We start from the raw sequence: 21,714 nt of genomic DNA, 5'->3' as shown, positions 1-21,714 counted from the left end.
ATTCAATTCTAAATGCCTTGTTCTAAGTAAAGATCACTTTTCTGTGCCACATTTCAACCAGGGACAAAGCCTGATTTAATGTCATGGCTGTTTCTTTATCCTCAGCTTAATCCTAACAAATTAGGAGCCTCCCCTCCCCTCCCCTCCCCTTCCCTCCCCTCGCCTCCCCTCCCCTCCCCTCCTGCAATGCAGACCATTTCAGAGCAAAATAGAACTGTCCGATTCCTGATTTGATTTTTTTTCCCCCACATACATAACCTAAATGGTTCTGAAATTCAGTCCCATTAATCTTAAGAAACAGCCTTTAAAAAACCAAAACAAAACAAAAAACCCAGCACTTTTGGCTCCTGACTGTGTAGATTACCCACATGCCAGTCTACTAATACTTGGTTCAGCTCACTTCTCCTTGAGCTGAGGCAGCATTTATGATGTTGCTCATTGAAAAGAAAGAGAATTAATGCAAATTTCCAGATTGAAGGCCCTGTGCTTATTTTACCCTAACGGCTACTTTTATTAGGCACACAGTCTTTCCCTTAGCAATTTGCTACTAACAGTGCTAGCCACACACAGCATGTTATTAACTTACAACTTCTGTAACTCCACATTGTCTTATATCCCAAGCACTTTCAAAAGATTACTGTGCTTCCTCAGAAAACAAAAAAGCAGGTGAGGCTACGAAAAAAAGAAACAAAAGCATTTTCCGCAAAAAAACCATCCTTTGTCATCTTCACTATAGATCAGTTCCCTTTCCGAGCAAGCACGAAGTTATTTAGACAAGAGAGACCCAAACAGCTCAACACAAAATCCTGCTTCAATGTCAACATTTATATGTGAGTTTTCAGTATTCAGTTGTGCCTAGACAGAAGAAGTTTTAAAGGCTGAACATTATCTTGATATACCACCACCAAATTTGAAGCAAAAAAGCCTGATATCTAGAAGGGTATCCAACAAGACTAACTTTACCAAACACAACAAGAATTGCCACAGATGAATCCACTTACAGCTACAAGAGTTTCAATTTACTGCAGCAGCTGTGGCAAATCGATTTCTGAGCAGGAAGTGGCCTTTTGGAGAATTTCCAACAGGAGCACAATCCACACAGAGCAAAACTCAGAGGGAAACAAATGCTCTTTGGTAAGGCTGGTTCATATGCAGGGTTGTCTGTGAAGCTAAATACACGGGTGGAAAAAATAAAGCACAACAATCCAGGATTTTCTGTCCTCCTGAAAATACAGCATATCATACTGCCATGAATTAACTATTCCCCTCTCTCAATGTAACACAAAAACTGTCTGCCAGCTTTTTTCAGTAATGCTTTGAAAATATAAATGTATACAGGAATTTTGTTGCTGGCTTGCCTCGGTACAACATAATATATTAGAGGACAGACTGCCCAGAATTTATTTTCCATCACCAGATGACTTATATTAGGTTTGGTGAGGAAATAAAATCCTTAACGGTATGTCATTCATCACTCAATATTCTGAGTCTCGGATTCAGTATGTTGTGTTCAGCATTAGAGCAGTATCAGGATCATTGCAAAGTGTCTCCAGCTACAGGGATTCACGAAGCCAACCTCCACAGCTGGGAAATCTTGACGAGTCCCTCTGTCAGGAAGGGGCTTGCCTGTCAGGATGCAACACCACCACTTGACCAGACTGCTCCCTGGGAGAAGTCCACTGAGACACAGTTGCAAAAAGGAGAAGTCAGCATCACACTGTCTGGGGGGACCTGGTTAAAAGCTCTCTACATAAACCCCATGTGCACTCAGACTCCACCTCAGTTCAAATCTGAACTGCGCCTGTACTCCAGTAGAAATCTGCCTGGATTGTGTTTGTGACTGGGAAGTATCCATCTAGGGGCAGTCCTTTGATGATTGTATGTGGATAGCTGAAATCCATCGCTCTTTGCACTTGGACATGTGCAGAGAAGCTGAGCACCTGCAAACGTAGGCAGCTGGCCATTTTCAAGATGTAGCTTAGTAAGTTTATGGTTTGAGCCTAGCTCAATGGCATAGGTCAGGTACCTGTCAGAAACATAAATTCCAGTCCTAAGGAACTTAAATGAAAGATTGCAAATAAAATTCATTGGAATAGAAGGGGAGAGGAGAGGAGAGGAGAGGAGAGAAAAAAATGAAGAGAAGAGGGAAAGGGAAAGGGAAAGGGAAAAGGAAAAGGAAAAGGAAAGGGAAAGGGATGCCCCCCCAAACCCTGAATCTTAAAACTTAAACCTTTCGCAGACAGGTATTTCTTGAAAGTACTTATTTTTCTCTAAGCCAGTTTTCTGTTGTTCTCCTTCCAGCCAACAGACTGGAAAATGGGCACAGGCTGTCAAACTTCACTCACAATTCTGGGTTTACAGTGACAGCCGACTGCTGACTAACAAGTTGAACCATGGCACATCATGTTCCTACCCATGAATCCAGGTACCCTGAGTCTGCACGTAGCAGTGTCTTGAGTCTGAGCTGATCTTGTCCAAGATGGAGTTGGAACTGAGAAGGCCTTTCAATATAAACAGGAGCTCACGGACACAAGAGTCTCTCCTGCATTTATTAATGCATTCCTATGCAATGCTAATAATCAGGTTACGGCTGTACAGGTAATGTCACAGCAGAACTGTAAATCCACAGAAGAGCTCTGGCTTTGTATCCCTCTTTGTCCATGAGGTAAATACTTCTGGGAAATCCTTAAAAATACACACATATATATATATGTAGTGCAAAAAGTACTTTTTCTAAAGAAAACCATATACAAGGAAAATGCAGTTGTTAAACCAAGAAGTGTAATCCATCTAAAACACTGGGCACTAAGAACTTGTAAAATTTATCTTGTGCAACAAAAAGAGATGCTACACCTTATGACACACCTGTCACTTGTTACAGCAGGTAACTGCTGCTCTAGCTTTTTAAATCTAGAAGCATCTTCTAACCAATAAAATCACATGAGAATACAGTTGACAGGAACATCACATTTGTTGTGTTGGAAGGCTCTCTGATGCTTAGTTCGTCTAACTAGTATCCCTGTAAATCCACATTTCAGTGAATTATTCCATTTACAAGAGGATAACCATGCAGACGTAGGTCCTCAAAGTGGATTCTGTGGTATGATATGTTTCAAAACATCTCTGACCTAACCAGTGGGACACTTTCCTTGGGTGAGTGAACTTGTGGAGACCTTCCTGATCTTTCAGTGATAGATAGCAGAGATGTTTAGCATCCACACAGGTTTTGCTGCTATGGTTCTTTATTGTTCAAATAAACATTAATTCAGCACTCACACACCACAACATCATAACTGAAGGAGTAACTTCTGCCCTGGCCAGAGAAATTTATAATATATGACACCTCACAACTCAAATTGTATCTTCCTTTTTCAAATCCTGGTGTGACCAAGGTAACTTCACCCATGACAAACTCAAAAATGTCTCTTTCCCTCTACTTTTCCTCCTTTAGCCCTTGTCTTGTTTAATGAGTGCATTGCCAGAAGGAAAAAAATGAAACTGGAAACTGTGAATACATGCACCCCGATAAAGGAACAAGCCCTGCAAGACCCTTCCCACCAGATAGCTCCGTACTTTACTGGAGTGTCAGCTGTAATTTCCCCAAATAGTGCCTGTTGGAGCCCCAGAGCTAAGCAGGAGCTCCAGAGCTAAGCAGGAGCCCATGTTCAGCAACTTCACATGCCAAAAGCAAATAACATGAGAACTCAGCTGTGAATTTATGGATGCTTTTGGGAAGGACAGAATGTAGCAAAGGAAGAGGAGGAGGAAGGTTGGGAACATCCTCATCAGAATTTTCCAAGGCGCTCTAGCAATTTGGGAGAGCAATTTTACCCAAAACCAGTAAAAAATGAAGTTCAATTGCTTAGGTAGTTTTGAAAGCTAAGCCTTATTTGCTGGAGAGAAGGAAGTCAATTTTTCTAAAATCACTTGTGAAATACAGTAACTGCCAGCACAATTATAGGTTGGCAGAATCTGCATGAACAAGTGCTCTTATTTGCTTCCAGGTTGCAGCTGTACAGTTTGTAAGAGCTAATTCCTGCTACGTCTCACTGCAAATGCTGGTGTTCCCAGTTAAAGGTAGTATTCTACTGCACTTATATCCTTGTTATACATGTTGTGAGCAGTGCTGGCAAGAAATTGATGTGTCAACCTGGTGTTGTATGTTAGAGTTTTTACTGACTGTTAAGTAGGAGACACTGCTGACATTTGAGCTGATTACAACTGGAATAAAAAATTTAAACCCATGCCAAGATTTGTTTCTGTTCAGATCGAAATTTGTCTACTTTCTTAGCTTTAAACACCTGCTTAAATCCTGTTGAAGTCAAACAGAGTGTATGTGTGAGTGTTCTCTCAGGCCAGGATGAGACTAATGAATGTAAATCTCAGAGATTACTTACCATGGAAAAAATGCCGTATGTCCTGTTTTAATGTCATTACCTAGTGGAGTTGTTTTATTCATCCAGTTTTAAAAGCACTTTTGGAAGACACTAAATATTCTGTTCTCCAAACTCCAATACTGATCCTAGTTTATAAATGTTATCTGATGACTTCTCTTCTGCAGTCCCTGTCACTACTGAATTAGAAAACCAACCAAAAAGTTACACAAGAGGCAACGCAAAGCAATATTGCCAACCAAAAATTAAAACTGTTCTTCTACAACAGGCATAACCTAATATTGCATTAAGTGGTTAAAGAAGGGGCATCTCCTTAATTATTTTTAGCTTAAGCACAGAAGGGGCATCTCCTTAACTATTTTTAGCTTAAGCACATCCTACGAAGGATGCCGAGGCTCCACCACGCCCTCTTGAAGAGAGGTCTTTTGTCTCTCAACCTGTGGGGATTTTTCTTCCCCCTAAAAGTATTCAAATGTCGTTTTATTTTCTCAGACCCTAGAAGGCAGCTCACGTCTGGGCAGACAACGGGGCTACCCTCCCGCGAACGGGCCTTTCCCTCGCTTCCCCGCTCCCGCGGCGCCCCGCAGCCACAGCCGGCTACACGTGTGACCGCCAGGGGGCGGGCTGCCGCCGCAGGGGGGCGGGGCAGGGGGCGGGGCGACGGGGCGGGGCGGCGGAGCCTCAGGCGACGCTGGGTCTCTGCGCCCGCCCGCCCGCCGCGCTCCGCCACGAGGTGTCAGCAAAGCAATCCGCGTCGCAGCGGCGCGAGCGGAAAATAAAAAAATAAAATAAAAATCAGTCCGACTCTCCACCCATCCCCCGCCCCAAAAAAAGAAAAAAGAAGGGGAAAAATATTACTCCACCTCCGTCCTTGAAACGTCTTTTCTCAGAATCTTTTCTGATTCTCCACTAGGTGACGGCAGCGAAACCAGACTGAAGCAGCCGTAATGGGCTTGTGGAGAAAACTATTTATCCCTACTGCTAAACCCTCAGAGAGCAACGCAGTTAAGAAACTCTCGTTATTGGCTGTTTTCCTGGAAATTACAGAGCCCTTTGCTTTCAGGCTTCCCGCCTGCAGGCCTCAATAATTTACAAAAATACATTTCTGCATTGTATGCAATGCACTTAAAGCAAATGTACTTGAACTGGAAAAAAACAGTTAAGTATTGTTACCTTAATGTGAATAATTGCTTCATAATGTCAGCTTGTCTTGTAAAATGCTCCCCTGTTCTTACTTTTGTAAGCTGAATTGGCCTGATCTTTCAGACAAGAACACAGATGGACACTGAAACTGCAGCAAGGCAGGAGACTGAGTTCACCTGTATATTTAGAGCAATGTTTGAATTTGTAATAGGGATGCTAATTTTATGCCAATGCATTAAAATATGTTACACGTTTGCTGTTGGCTGGTCACCAGGTTAAAGCAATTAAACTGTTTTAGCTTAGGTCTTTGAACCAGTTACAGTACAAGCTAGACTAGGGTCCAAGTAGTTACAGCACAAATGAAATTCAAACGTGGACTAGGTGAGGAAGGAGGGAAGGAATTAAACACACTAATCTTACTGTCACACTGTACTTGAAGATGAATTAATCCTGATCTGACCTGAAGCACTGCAAAGCTGCTGTAAGTAGGGCACATGCCAGAATTTAGAGGGGGTGATACACACCCTCTACCTTGGTCCTATTCCTGACCTATTCCAAAGCGGGTTTTGTGTCAAGAGAGGTAGATTTGGTACAATGCTAACTTTCCAGCTTTAGTGCATCTGTGAGATTCTCTTGTGTGAGTGAGAGAGATGCCCTCAATAGATTTCATAGCCTCTTGTTGTAGTGTAGAGTTATAAAGGGTCTGCAGCACTCAGAGTATTTCTTCTGTTGCTATTCACTCACTTTTTATTTTGTCATTTTGTCTCATATTTTCATTCTTCTGAATTATTCTGAGGTGTGTGAACTTAACTGTGTGTACCATTTGATTTGGTCCTTTCATTTACAAAGATCCTTCTTCACAACATGAACACGTATCTTTAATCTATTTAAGGTATACTCGAATTTATACTCTAGTACTTCACCAATTTTGCTCTAGTTTTTGATGTACCAGATTAAAAAAATATTGAGACTCCATCTTTTGTGTTGTCAGAGATGCTACATAGTCAAAAACATGCCACAGGGATGAAGAAACCCTGTTTCAGGCCTCAGGGAATTCTTCTGAGAGAAGCCCAGTGGTCTAATTTTTGTTTTTCTTCTCTGAAAAAGTATAAGAAAACATTTATGCACTTAGGCTAGTTTTTTACTAGTTGATGCATCATTGCAGAAATGCATTCAGTCACAAAGTAATTCTTAAATTTTTGGTTTAGAATTATTTGGGATATCTTGAATGCCACTTTGTTGCACTTTTCTATATTCCAGTAAAAGTAATCATAAAAAGGTGAACAGGATGGTAAGTGTTTATTAGATTGAATAGTCAGTTTGTTGCTTGTACACACTATGTGTACCACACCACACATACTGACAGAAATCACTAGTCCAAAGAAGAAAGCTCCAAGAAAAGTAGCATATTCAAAGTTTTGTTTTATTAATTATACCCATAAGGAGACATTCCGCCATGCTCAGAGTATTTGTCTCTTTTCAGGATCAATTCCTTATGCTGCACAGGAACACTGTAAAATAGTGATCTCAAACAAATTGTATTTGTGACAAAAAATTGGAATTCAAATAAAACAAGGCAGGCAAATAGCTTAATAAAAATATTTATTGAGAGAACTCCCATCAACCTTATTTGGCTGTACTAAGTAAATAAAATGCTGAGCGTGACTATGGTAATCAGGATGCAAACAGCTAATACCATGAGCAGGATCATTCGGCAACATTTGGAATGCTTTTTTTCTCTCTCTTTCTTTTTTAACAAGGTATCATACCCAGGAGTATAAATATCCCCCATCCAGAAATGCAGATCATTAGGATTTTCCTAAAAGAAAAATCAGAAAATGAACTCAGTTCCTCTCTCTTGCACATAAAGTCATTAGAACATACCCAGAAGTATTTTGGCTATCATCAGATAATGATTAATGAATTTAAGGCATCACAACACAAATGCAAGAAACTTTCACTTGAATATAGGTTGTTCTACTTGCCAGATGTTGCAAATGTTCCACTGGGGAAAGTTAAAACCACTCTTTTCAGCCAGGAACCAAATGTAGGACACCAGCCACTGAAATGTGATTAAAAAACCCAGAAGAAACCATGTTGTCTTCTCAAAAAGAGATGTCAATTTAGAAACACAGATTTGAGTCCCTTTCCAAAAAACGGAACAGCAAAAAAAAGGTCACAAAAGTAACCCTAAAAGCAATTTGTGCCAAATCACAGGCAGGCAGGATCCTGTATAGTGTGGATGAGACTGAGAAAATGTATGTTATTTGACAACAGAAAGATGTTATGAACAGTTATCAAAGTGGGCATATAGTATTTAAGTGCCTCGTTTATAGTTCTTCCCTATATAAACAGGGACGGTGAGCTGTGGGGTGTTGCAGTTTAAGGCTTTCTCTAGTCACAGAGGTTGTGTTCTGCAGCACTGAAATTCCTGGAGTCTATCCAGATACATAGACTTCTTTTCCTGATAAGACTTATGTCAGTGTCACTTCTGTACCAGAAAATACATCCATATTTACTTCTAGAATCCCACCAAAACAACAAGTGGGTTGTGCGGTGGTTCATGCACACACCACACAGCTCATAGCAATTTACTCTGCTCGAACATGGAGCACCAGTGAGTTACCTTTATGTGGCTGGCCAAGTTAGAGTGCAGAGAGTGTCTGTCATAGTCTTGCACAGTCCAGGAAGGGGTCTTTTTCTTTTCCTCCCAGTCATCGTCCAGCTGAATATCACTATACAAGGGGTTGCTTTTGATTGTAGATTTCAGGGTGATGGGTGTAATGTGTTTCCCAAGGGCTTTGTCTATAATTTCTTGACTGGCTTTGTTTGAGTCTAAGCCCGGCAGCTCAGCAACATTTCTCTTTTCTCTCTGTAAAGCACAATTTGGATCAGAAGCTGGCTTTCATCTTCATTTGCCAAGGACCCAGGTCCCCTTCCAGAGTCATCATTTGTAATACAATAGAATAATTTTTTAAATTATATATGCAACAATTTTTCTCATTCTGGCAAACTTCTACAGTGCAGTAAGGAAGCATGGCTGTTCACTCTGGGCAGATTTCTTCTTTCTGGGGGAAGCACGTGAGTACAATCGGAACATTAAACTCTTTTGCAAATGTGAACTGACATTATAATGCCTACTGAAAGAAAGCTTCTGCTTTGGCGAAACAGTGCTATGGAGCACTGCAGTAGTAGATGTAGTTCTCATGAAAGCCACAGGTGTATGATGCAGAAGCAAAGCGGTAAGGACAAAGCAGAATGAAGCATGGAGATAATGGTGTGTAAGTGACCGCCTTGACTGGAGCTGCACCTCTGACAGCAGGGTTGTGATTCACAGTTCTGTTCATGCTGTTGAGTGCTAGACCCATGTCAGGATGTCAAAGAGTCCCTTCATTCAACTGAGGGACAGTTCTTAATTGAGGCATTGTCAGAACTTGAAGGTAATTAAATATCAGTGGAGTCTCCTGGCAACAACAGTCATTAAATTGGACCTTTTAGAACAGGGAGGTGGCAAAGAAGGAGGATGAACAACCATGGTGGCATCACATGTTTTAAGAACTCACAAGTTGCCACTTAGTGCAGCACTACGAGCCTATTTAGGAGCTGGTAAAATGGTAGTTACCATATTTTTCAATCTGTAATTGCGTGAAGGAATGCAATCAGACTATCCAGTTCAAGCTGTTCAACATTTTCGTTCACCACAAGCTTCTCTCCCTGAGATTCTGAATTAATTTGTCACTGATCTCTGATTCTGGCTGTGCATCAGCTTCCTGAGAGACCTGCTTCTGGCAGAGCCCTTGCTTTATGCTCACACCTCTCCTGTGTATCAGGACTGCTGCTATAGAACCATTACAGTGCAAATTCAGCTTTCCTTGTTAGCAAGCAGTGTTTCTTCATAAGCACCTTTGTCCTTAGGTGTTGAGATAAGGGGAGCCTGACCTGGTGGCCCTGTGACAGGCATGCTGGGAGGGGAGCACACCGCAGAGCTCTCCCACCCTCAGAAATCACAAAAGTGTGGGCAGCACCCACTGCCAGACTCCCATAAAGTAAATGCACATCATAAACACCCAATGAAGAGACTGGGACCTGGGAAACCGCCTTGCGTGAAAGGACATCTTTTCCAGGATGTTTCACTTATATTGAGATATCCAGCCATTAAGGTATCAGGGGCTGGATGGACTTCAGCAGCTGGAGGACATGTCCTGCTTCACCTTCCACCGTTCCACAGAAATGCAGGGGATCCCACCTCCTCTCACACACTGCTGCTGGGAGCTGCTTGGATCCCACATCAGCCAGTGCAGGTCCCTAAGCTCGTAGCAAACTGTTGGCTTCTTCTGCTTGGGTAATTTTCTGCCCCCTTTGTGGGCCAGTGAATCCACTTTCAGTGGAAGTCAGCTGCTAGATGTCATCACCTACTTTATGCCTCAGTGCCTGTGCACACGCATAGATGTGTGAGAGTAAGTCTAGGGCAGATGGGTATAGAAGGAAGTGGGAGGATTGGTTTCCTTGAGAAAGGAAAGGTGGAGAAGAGAGAACAATAGCTTTTGTCTAAGAAATCCTAGGAGGAAGCATCATGCTGGCATTCTTATCACTAAATCGTTCACAAGTGACTAAGCGTATTTCCCATCAATAATCACCATTAGTAGGTGGGTGGATCCTCAGTGCTCTCCCATTCCCTCTGTTAGTTCATAATTTCCATATGTCATTGCTTAGTCTTGACATATCCCCTGATGATATTACTCTTTGCATTGCAGTTACAGCTGGCACTGAACCCCTCTGGGTTGTACTGGCTGGATTTCAGCTGAACCGGTGTTTTTAACTGTCGTTTCTTTCTGACTGCATTTTATGTTATTTCATTTTATTTATTTATTTTGTTTCTTACTTAAAATTTGTCACTGACATTAATGATGCTTCCCTCAGGCTTGTTAGATAATTGAACTTGGAGAACATTTTGTTGAAGAACGCGAACTGTCTCACCAGGAGATGCTTGGTCTCCTTAGGCTAAAATGTTGTGAAAGAATGTAACTTGACAGTAATTTCTAAAGCTGTTTTAAATAAAATGCTCCAAAATTTGGAACAGATGGCATGATGCAAAATTTGTGCATAAAGAAGTGCTTTGTGGCAAAACTTTTTGCCCTGTCCGTCTGGAGTACCTCCCTTTTCACAGTTATGAGAACAGGAGAATGTAGTAGACTGGAGCACAGGTAGGGAGGAAATAAGATGGGAATGGCAGTAGGGTTTTACCATGAGAACTGGATGGGAATTCGCGGTAGGAAATGGTTTGCAGAAGTTTTAGAGAACAGACATAGAAGTGCAAAGCTAATCAGGAGAATACACTTGAGTGCAGCAAATGCTTGCTTGTGAAACTTCTGCAGAAGGTATGTCCTAGAGACTAGTTAGGGAAAAAGGACAGAAGACTGAAGCACATACTAAAAAAAATAAAAGGTTTAGGTGCAAGAAATGCTACAGAGAAATAAGAAAAGATTGCGTGAAACATATGCATTTACAAAAGCAGAGAAGCAGGAGATTAGATAACAAAAATATTCCTGCTAGTATCAATTCTAGCAAAAATTACACATTTTTCATTTTAAGATTCAGAAGTTTTCCTAACAGTTTTTACAGACTTCTGTGTTTTTATTCTGATTCATAAAGTAAATGTTCAGAGAAAGATGAAAGTATTGTAAACTTACGTCTCCATATGCATTATAGAATTTATATGATATACACTGTGTCTCAAAAGACAGTGTGAGTGAGGGTAGAACAGATCAAATCAGAGTTAACAGGAGGAAATTTATGTTACTATTCACTGAAGTGAAGGAGGGAACAACAGATGCTCAAAGCAGAAATAGTTATGAAGAACTCTGAGAAACTGTAGTTGAAATGTGTTGATGAAATACTCATTTAAAAAGATGAAAAATGCTCAACTCTGCAAACACATAACTGTGTTTGATCTACATACAACTCATGAGCAGGAAAGACATTATGATTTATAGCTCGTGTTTCACTGGGAACAGTTTGTCCCTTTTTGACAAACCCAGAGAGCTGACATGTACGAAAAGAGGATTCTGTGAAAAGCCCAAAGATCTACAGAGAGCCAATGCTACTTGCATCCCTGGGTGAAAATGTGCTTACTCCACAGGTTTTTCTCGGTGATTATTTCATAACACAAATTATATCTATAGGTACATCACAATATATATAAAATTAAAATTAAAAATTAATCTATATTGCTAGGAAACTTTTTAATCTCATTTTTATCTTCCCTTCATCCTTTTGTTCCCCTCGTTGGTCTAACTGGTCTTTCCTCAGCCTGTGGTATAAGACAACAAGCTAATCACCCACCAAAACCAGAATACCAACAGTTAAGGCTAGACCTTGGTCTTAAGCCCACCTACCTGCAATAAGAGATCAGAGACACCTAAAAATTAAGGAGATTTACTTCCTGCGAGTCAAATTTTTCTTAATGCCCCCCCAAAGACAGGTAGTTCCTGTTGTCCCATGGCCAGTCATGGTCTCCAGCTGCTGCTGGAGGAGAAATAAGTAATGAAAGTGACAAACACTCTTGGTGGGCAGCTGCGCCCAAAAGCTTTACCCAAGGGAATCTTCAAGAAACTTAGAGCCACCAGATACTGCAAGATTCATTTTGTAACAACTTCCTCAATCCTAATGAAAGTACGTAGTGGGGCAATTATTATATTTGCATGTAATGTGGTTAAAACTATAACCCTCTGTTGTGTAAAAGCCCTGTAATGCACCCTGAAGGACCCTCCCAGGACTTGGAAGGGCATTTTTCTGATGTAAAGACCTGTTTCTAAGAAAGACAAAAGGTCTGACAGACAAAAAGCTCCTAGGTAGTAACCCAAAAATCCTCGTGATAGTGTTAACAACTGTATAGGTATTTCTAGGCATTGACCAATTTAAAAAAAAAAAAGCTCATTTGTCAGGATAAATAATTATTAGCTCTTTAGAATTTCTTGAACAAATTTGATCTCATAGGGGATGCTGTGGAAAACCAAACAGGAAGGCAAGGAGTAACCAAGGGGAGGTAAGCAGATCTAAAAGACAGTAGGGCAAACGGCTCACATCAAGGATTCCTGAGAATGCAAGTTTTCTTATCAGAGGAACTGCAGGGGATCAGAATTGTTTGTCAGAGACATAAGACAGCACCAGGTACTACAAAGCTATCTGGGAAGCCACCTGACATGAATAGGAAGGAGATCAGTAGATGGTTATAAAGACTTAAGCTGAAGTGACAGGAATACTTAGAGAAAAGTAGACTTTCTTATGGACTGCTTTAATTGTGCAGCATTGAGAGTATTTCTGTCTTCCTAATGAACTGTTTACTTAAAGAAAGCTGTTTTATCTGTCATGGCAATGGAGTTCTGAAAGGTTGTGAGTGCATTATATAAAAACTTCTGTACGCTGTCCTGCCAGCCTGGCAGCTGGCTCTGATTGTGGCCTGTTACACATGTATAGGGAAGAATACGGTCAAGAGTGGAAGTATGTTGCACATGCCTGAGCCAGAGGACAAACAAGTGACTGTAAGACAGCACCTAACTCATAGGTTAAAAAAATCTCTTGTCCTGGTCCACTGAAAAACAAGAAAAGGCAGGACACATGCGTTATCTTAGATGAGAGACCACGAAGGCTGAAGAGTGCCGTAAGTATAATAACTGTAATACCTGCAGGTCAACATTTGTTCAGAGTTGTGAATTCCAAAGCAAAAGCAACAAGACAAGAAGTAGCATGGTGTTCGAAGAGCAAATGCTCTCTGCTCTCTTCCGAAAACAGGGAAAAAAGGGAAAAACAAGCAGGAAAGAGAAGTTCAAGGAGTGCAGAAAATGACCAGATGGACTACAGGGGAGACATGCATCCCGGCTATCAGAAGCAGATATAGGGCATTTAGCATCTGGTGTATGTTGATTACTAAAACATACTGTTAAGGCAGAGAGTCCAGTGGTACTGGTGATCAGAAAGTGGTCAGTAGCTAGCCATTTGCAGAAGAAACAGTCTGTGCTTTTTATGCTGCTTTTCACAAGGAAGGGCCAAGATTCCTGGACTGATTTATAGTTTGTTTTATTCAAAGTAGATGATGAAAATATATGCTAAGGAGGGAAGCTGTTCAGGTTGCCTGGTAGAGAAGAAGAAAGCAAGGAGAAAGAACGGCAGTGTTTTGGTCACCAGTAAGAACTGTCATTATGTCAAGCTGCTTTTTTATAATGGAAATAAATTAAAAAACTTACAGGTGAAGAAAACACACAGTGCTTAAGTGCACTTGAATTTAAGTCATCTCGTCATAAAGGTCTGGAAGAGGCCACAAACACACCACTGAGAAGTCACTTTACACGGAGAGCCCTGAGTAGCAATAGTTTCTTAAAAGAAAATTAACTTCTGAGAGGGAATTTAGGATACTCTCAAAGTTTAATGACTTTGGGAGTCTGTAGGTCATGCACATATGTTCTGAAATGAATTCTTCTGTCCCCTCCCCCCTCTCCATTTCCGTTTCTGAATTAACTAACCCTTAACCCTATTAGATCTCTCATCTTAAAGCAAAACATGTTATTCCTGCGCCATTAGTTCTCCACTGTGCCATCGTGTTTATTTTAACGTCTGGAACTCATCAATTCTTTTCCCTTAATTTGATTGTCAGCAAAAGGGAAAAAAGGCGAGCTCATAAGGGAGAGAGAATAAGGCACAATAAATTTTATCTGGACAGCTTGAATTCACTAATAAATACACTCAAAAGTATAGGTTGTGTCCCAGGTTTAGCATTTATAAAACACACTACATTGTAAACTGCATTTCTGGAGATGTGAGCACACACATTTCCTTTGAAATGGCTATCCCAGGGATGGGAATAGAGTTCCAGGAAAACCCTCTTGCTGGTGGCAAAGAGCAGAACACAAGTCGAAAAAGCACAGGGCTCCCCACACATTTTTAATCCTCCGGCAGCTCTGCAGCCCTGGCTCGGTGACAGCGTGTCCTGTTAAACGACAATAGGGAGAAGGATGCCTGCTGCGGAGGAGGCTCTGTGTGTGGCTGCCTCCCTCCTGCACAAAAGAAGGGCTTAGGTGGGGTGGGGAGTGAGGCCAGCATTGCACCATACCCCATTGTTTGGGATCCCGCAGGCTCCTTCCCTTGGTTAGGACTCTTTGCATGGGAGACGACGGGCGACTATGCGTCCCCCTCCTCCCAGCTCTCCTTGGGGAATTGCCAGTAAAGATTATACAATATGAGCAGAAGCAGCTGGAGGCATTTGGGGTAGGCGGAGGGAAGGGTGCTGGGGTGGGGAAGAGGCTAAGGAAGGTAAGGGGGGAGTCATGGAAGCGGGTGTCAGGAGGGGAAGGACATTTGCATGTGGACGAGGACTGGAAGGGGCTCTGGGCGGGAGTGAAGGGGTTGGTTTGGGGAGCTAATGGGGAGAAAAGTCCAAGAGGAGAGAAGTGCAAGTCCAAGTAGCTGTGTGAGACTTTAAGGATCTTTCTCTTCCCCTCTTCTCCTCTCCCATCCTCTTCCCTCTTGTCAGCTGAGGTTTTTTTCAGCTCCCACTCCTCATTCCCCTAGGGAACTGGACCCCCAAATTAATTATCCTCAGAACATAGATCTTTCTCCACCCATTCCCCCCCTCCCCCCCTCCCAACTGCTTGTGTGCGTCTCCATCCCTTGACAAGAACCAGACCTTGGAGCTTTTGCTCATGCTAGGGGTGGGGAAGGCAAGGGGCTCCCCGGGCAGCAGGAAAGGAGTTCTGTGGAGCAGCAAGTGGGGCCCAGAGGGGTGTGAGCTGATGCAGCTGTACTGCTGCTGATCCAGACATGAACTTCTCCTCCGCTGGCCCCAGGGCCTCTACTAGGCAGCACACATTTACATTTTTACTGAGAAACTGCTGCTACCTCTGTATAATAACCTGGATTAATACAGTTACTGTGTTTTACACTTTCAACAGCTGTCTGTCAGGACAACAAAAGGTCAAAGTAGAATAAAGAAAACAAGGCAAAATAAAGAGGAAGCCACAGTGAACTGTGTAAATATATATAAGCTTGCAAGACACTAGAGAGAATCTCTACTGTTCTCTCTAATGTGCCTTTTCTTTGAGTTTGGGGGATATAGCCTGGCTTCCAGATTTTTTTTTTCCCTAGCTTTTTCTTATTTTGCCCCTTTAGTACAATAAATCTGTGTTTGACATCAATAGACTTTCTGGGAAATGCTATGAAAATTTTACAATGAGCCATAGAAAGCCTAAAGTACATAAATAAAGTCAGTGGACCGCCCTGAAGAGTGACTCTTCTCTTGGAGCCTGATCCTCACTGAAGTCAATGGGAAAGCTTACGGGGATATTAGTGATTCACATTCAGAGATGCAGGAAGCTGAATCCACAGCTGAAGTCTCAACCTCATGTCATTTATCTCCAGATCCCCAAAACAAGGTAGAAAAAATCAGGAAAAATGTCAGCCTTTTTTAGACCTTACCTGTAAATAGACCCTGTTGTGCCATCGCTGCACTCCAGGTAAAGCTGCTTCTGGGAATTTTGCCAGTCTGGTTTGTAGGAGAGCAGAGTTTTTCACTAAAGACTTCACCTCCAGTTGCAGGAATTTATCAGGATGGTTGTTGTTTGGCAAAACAGAGAAGTCCATCTTTCTGTCCGGTAGAATAATAATGAAAACAGCCCCAGCTTCTGCTTCCTGGCTGTGCATGCTCCTTCTATTATTAATGATGTGAAGAAGGATACGACAGTTTCCTGAAACTGTATCTGACCTCTGTTTGGTGTCAGGCTCACTTATATCATCTACCAATGATAAAAGATTGTTTAGAAGCGGCAGAGCAGACAGGACATGTTTCTGTAAGTGCCTAGCTTAAGTTTTCAAGTTCAAGGTCTATTTTGATAGATACATACGTGCTCATTAAAGCTAACAGAGTACCAGTGAGTAGATGCATGAGACACTTAAATGAATACCAGCACTTCCTCAAGTGACCTGCCAAAAATGTCAAGCCTACAATACTTCAAAGCAAGCTTTTTTTTCCCCACAAAATTAGAAGCAGCTCCCAGTGCAAAGCAAATCCTCTTTTTCTGTGGCAGCACTGACAGGCTTCATTGTGCTGTGTGGCTCGGTACCATTTACCACGACAGCTATGACATGCACTTCTTTAGGTTCAGGGATTTCTTTCACAGTAAATTCTTCTTGACCCTGGGAAATATTAGATTATTTAAAGTAATTGATAACAGAAGTTTTCAGGGAATTGAATCTGCTCCTGTTCAAGTGAAGGGAAAAAACTCTTACTAACTTAAATGGCATAGTCCATTCACTTTCATTATTTTATTTTGGAATTTGATATTTTCATCATCATTCTGTAAGTCTTAAATTCTTTTGACTTCCAGCTAGTTAAATTCCTCTTCTCATTACTTACAGCCAGCAAAAGTAGCCTCCTCACTTTTATTTTAAACTTTTTTTTCCATACCTTTCAATTTTTCTAAGCTATGTTTCATTTTTGATGACACTGCCACAGAGGATAGATTTTTGAAAGTTCATTGTTTGAAATCCATAAAAATCTATTTTGGATTAAATCAGTCCTGATAAATAGAGCATCACAAAAATTTTAGCCTGATACTTAGACCAGACAATCATATCCATCTGTTTTCCTTACAGCAGATTGCCGAAATTTAAAAAGAAAATAAAACCAGTAAAACACTTTTAAAATGTTACTAATGTGAGATCCTAAGTTAATAAATGGATACTTTGATATACATATGAGTTAAAACCCTTATCTACTTAGAAAGGTTATGATTTTTCCTTGCATGTATTTACTGACAATTATTTTACAGCATATCTATTAAAAATTATTAATCTGTTGCCTTTCAAGTCAATACTCAGAGTATTTGTGGCCAGCCACAAAAGAGACAGTAGTGGCTGTGTTTCTGAGTGGATGTGCATGTTTCTGAGGTAAACTGCTGCTACACTGTGACCTGTATCTCCTCAGTGTAGTGAAGCCCTGTAACACTACCACACGATTAGCGTGAAGCTGCTCTTTGAGACTTACTATGACATGTAGTGGTCCTTTTTTCCCGGGCAGAACTAAGATGGTAACAATTAGTGTTCCAAAATAGCCGGGTACATACAGCCACGACATCTTTCTTAAACATATATACCCTTTCCAGCATCTCTCTGAACACAGTACCCTTCTTTGCTTCTGTAGCATACAATGTGGTGTGTGTCTGTGTGAATTTCACTTACCGACATTATCTTGTTTCATTAGACGTGATCTAAAAACATTAAAAAAAATCCCACTAGGTCAGACCTCCCAACCCCAGGATCTGTCACTGTGTTTGAAAAAGGCAAGAAGAGGTGCTGTTTAGGGACACTATGTACACCTGGCTACTTTCTGCAGTTTGTGCTCCTTTTACTCTTTAAGAAGCCACACAATATTTTGTCCTGGAGTGTCTCTTCCCAGGACTTCTATTATCTATTTATGGACTTGTTATCCATGAATTTTTCTAATTGCTTTCCGGTTCTTCTGATACTACCGCTCTAGAAGCAAGCTTCAGAACATCATCACTATCACACTTTTATGCATTTTAAACTGATTTCCGTACTAGGGTTATCAAGAATGCCCTCTTTGTTGTACTGCAGAATTTTAAGAGCAATAGCTCTACATGCAACTTATCCATCACCTTTGGGATTGTTTAAACATTAAGCATGCTCATCTCAGCCTCTTCCTCTCCAATCTGAAGTATCATTTTTTTCAGCCTCAGCTCATAAACCACTGTGTTTATCTCCTTGCTCCTTTATTTGACTTTTAAAATGTGTTACAGTGTAATTCCACTACATTGTTCATGAGAACACAGCAACCATAAATGAATGCGATGCTCAAGCTGTGGGTACACCACAGTTCCAAAAATGGTAAAAATTATGTCCTCTCTTCTGACACATCCATCCATTTTTGGCTTTTCTTTCCGTGCTATTGTCATAGAAATAATAACTTCAGACTACAGTAACCAATGACACTATTATTTTTCTCCACCTCTATGACTGCCAGTTGCAAGTTTATTATCTTGTAGGAATAGCTTAAGTTATTTTCCATAGCTGTATGATCTTACATTTACCCACATCAAAGTTTGTTGCCTAATCAACTCAGTTTTGTGAGTTTCTTGCCAAGTGAAGCAACAGTTGTTTGACTAGAAGAGCCTGATGTCACCTGCAGAGCTGGAGAATTCAGTTTTCACTCTCTTCCTCATGCCATAGATGAAAGTATTGAAAAAAGTAAACCCAGTATCATTCCTTGGGGAACCATACTGCTGACTCCTCTCCATCCTGAAAGATGATCATTTGGCTTCCAATCCTTCAACCAGCTTTCAAGCCATAAAAATTGCTCCTCTAGTCCTGTGTGAATAACCTGTAATGTGGAACCTTGTCAGAGATTTCTCTGTCCACCAGATCCTCTTTGCTCAGGACACAGCTGAAGCCATGCTGACTTTCTCCCAACAGCCCGTGTTTATCCAGGTGCTCAGGGATCCTATTCTTTTTTATGGACTATGGACAACGGACCAGAAAGGAACTCTAGACTCCTTAGTCTGTAGTTCAAAGGATCCTCTGAAGATCCCCCTTTCCACAGGCAGGAATTACACTGCAATCTGCCAGTCCTTTGGCAGAGTGGCTGTTTGAAACAACGGCTTATGCACCATGGCAAGAAGTTCTGTAATTTCTCAATTGTGTTCTTCCAGGAATCTCACATGACTGCCACCCTAGATACCTGTTAGCATCTAACATACCTATTTGGTCTCACATTCTTGTATATTTCCTTCAACTTGATCCAACTTCTCTGACATCCCTGCTGTAAGGAACATGGAAGGTACAAGAAGCCTTGCAACATTTCAGCTGGAAAGGCCAGCACAAATAATTCACTGACCTTCCTTTCATAGCTCTATCATCCCCAGTGTCCCTTTTACACTTGTGTTATCAGATGGTCCCACTGACTCCCTAGCTTGTTTCCTGTTTTTGATGTATTTCAAGTCCCTTTTACTATTTGTTTGAGCATCTTTTCTACAGAGCTCTTCAAATTCTTTCTGAGCGCTCTTCTTTTTCTCTTTACAATTGATGTGCTAGGTTTTAGGGCCTCCATTGGTCTCCTCATGCAGGCAAGCTTTCAATTTTCAATATATTTTGAGAATAAGCAAATGGCTGCTTCTCTGTCACTAAAGACGACAATGAAAACTGAATTAAAAAAACCCCAAACAACCCAAAACCTGAACCACATCCTCCAGAACAAACCAGCAAATTCCCTCCAGTATAAATGACAACATGATTAAAATTCAGGCATTCCTTTTCTTTAGGGAAGGTATGAGAAGTGCTAACTGTTGTAACCTTTGGTCGCTGCTGTAGCTAGTCAGCATGTATCTGGGAAGAAGTAAGTCCACTGTGCAGCAGCCTAGCACAAGCCCTGTGCACCACTTAAATCCCACTTAATCCAACAAAATAGACTCCAAGTGGGATTTAATTAGCAGAGAGGCCTACTCTACCCCTTGTGAGCTGAAGTGAGTTTCACCCTTTACTTGTCAGCTGGAGTGATTTGACATTCGTTAGCTGAAATTTTACATATTCAGCAGGCTGGAAGGAAAGTGTATTAATGCAGAGGAATTGCTGCTGAAAAAGAAAGACCAAATCAAAAAAATGAGTAAACTTACGTGGGAATGTCTATGAGTGCAGAAGGCTCTTACTTCCCTGAACACAGCTGGAAAGGCCTGCCAGCTGTCACTGTGGGATGTGGCTCTGCAGGGCAGGCACATGCACACACATCCCCCGAGTGTGCTGAGACTCAGGCCAAAGGCTGGGCACACTCTACAAACATTCTTATTATTTTCTGACAAAACAGGTATTTTGGTCTGTGCTACTATGAATGATGAAAGAAGGTGTAGAAGCAGTAAAATTAACTTGCCTTCAAATCCATGCAGAGGAGGAAGAAGCATTTTTGTGATGTAGACATAAAACTGCTTCATAATGATTCACACACATCTAACTAATATTTTTGTACTACTGAAGCTGAAGGAATCAGAGCCAGAGCTATCATTATTATCCTGATTTCACTCATTACACTTGAAAAGAACATCATTTTACTGTGCAGCTTTCCACCACTGGTTCCCATCCAAAAGAATTTTCTTTTATGATGTTGTACAAAGGTGATGGGAGGATGATTTCAGCACAAGTCACTTATCTGTTTTCAATGGATACAGGCAGAGTTAAAATGTACTTTTCCATTTTGAGACAAAGCCTACATTCTTGTTAGTGGAGTATTCAGAAACAGCAGAGCATAAACTTTCAAAATTGTGTACATGATATCACTGGCTGATAAAAGACTATCCTCTGGCCCCTAGTCTGGAGACATCTTTCCTTTCACTTGATTTTTAGGTGTGAATCAAGAGAGTTCAGGTGTATAAGCAGGACCAGGTACTAAGTAAGTACGAAGAAATTTTTAAAAAAATGATTTTTTTTTTGCCGGCCAACAACAATGATTCTATTAGACTTTCAAATATGTCTGGGACATTGAGGAGTATTGTCCAAGAGCATCTGAATTTTCTGTGCATTTAAACTTTTTAGTTATACTAAATATAATTTCACATTCCAGGGTGTCAGAGTTATTTTCCTGCTCTACTTTTTAAAACCAGAAGATACTTAATTTACAATCATACAGCAGCACATCATTAAAGTTGCAGTTTTTCAATGCACGGCAGTAAGATGCCAAACCAAAGATTTTGACAGTACAGCTATTTGAAAACACGTACATTGATTTCAATTGCGGCTAAGACTGTGGCTAAGTATCCTTCCTGGACAGAGTCACAGTACTGACTGACGGCCTCAGTATATTAAATTCTGTGTGGATTACTACATCACCTCTATATAGTAGACTGTGCAGAGAATTAAAAGGAACAAACATTCAAATAAGACACATTCCTTTTTTGCTTTGAGTAGAAAATATGATGCTTTTCGGACTCATTTCTCCACCTCTCTTGCCTTCAGGATGTGCTCTCCCACATATTTTCAGAGCATGCCTAATAGCTCGCATCACACAATGGAGGCAGAGGACATACTCCTCTCCTCTTGTAAAATTCAGTGCTTACAGAACTCACCTGAGATAATAAGTCATCCTCCACTGAATGTTACTCTTTTATACCCAACTTTCCATATATCA

General features: G+C 41.1%; 1 protein-coding gene across 1 annotated transcript; it reads right to left on the bottom strand.

The window, feature by feature from the left end:
* Window positions 1-7,176: 7,176 nt before the first annotated feature.
* On the bottom strand, window positions 7,177-16,184 carry MINAR2 (membrane integral NOTCH2 associated receptor 2). The gene is made up of 3 exons (XM_065657792.1): window positions 16,005-16,184; window positions 8,164-8,409; window positions 7,177-7,356 (listed from the first exon to the last, which is right to left on the bottom strand). Exons 1-3 carry the CDS (start codon window positions 16,167-16,169, stop codon window positions 7,177-7,179), a joined length of 591 nt encoding a protein of 196 aa, XP_065513864.1. The 5' UTR covers window positions 16,170-16,184.
* Between the last annotated feature and the right edge of the window lie 5,530 nt (window positions 16,185-21,714).

This window comes from Caloenas nicobarica, chromosome Z (assembly GCF_036013445.1).
Source record: "Caloenas nicobarica isolate bCalNic1 chromosome Z, bCalNic1.hap1, whole genome shotgun sequence".
NCBI lineage: Eukaryota > Metazoa > Chordata > Aves > Columbiformes > Columbidae > Caloenas > Caloenas nicobarica.
This window is presented reverse-complemented; position numbering and strand designations above follow the sequence as displayed.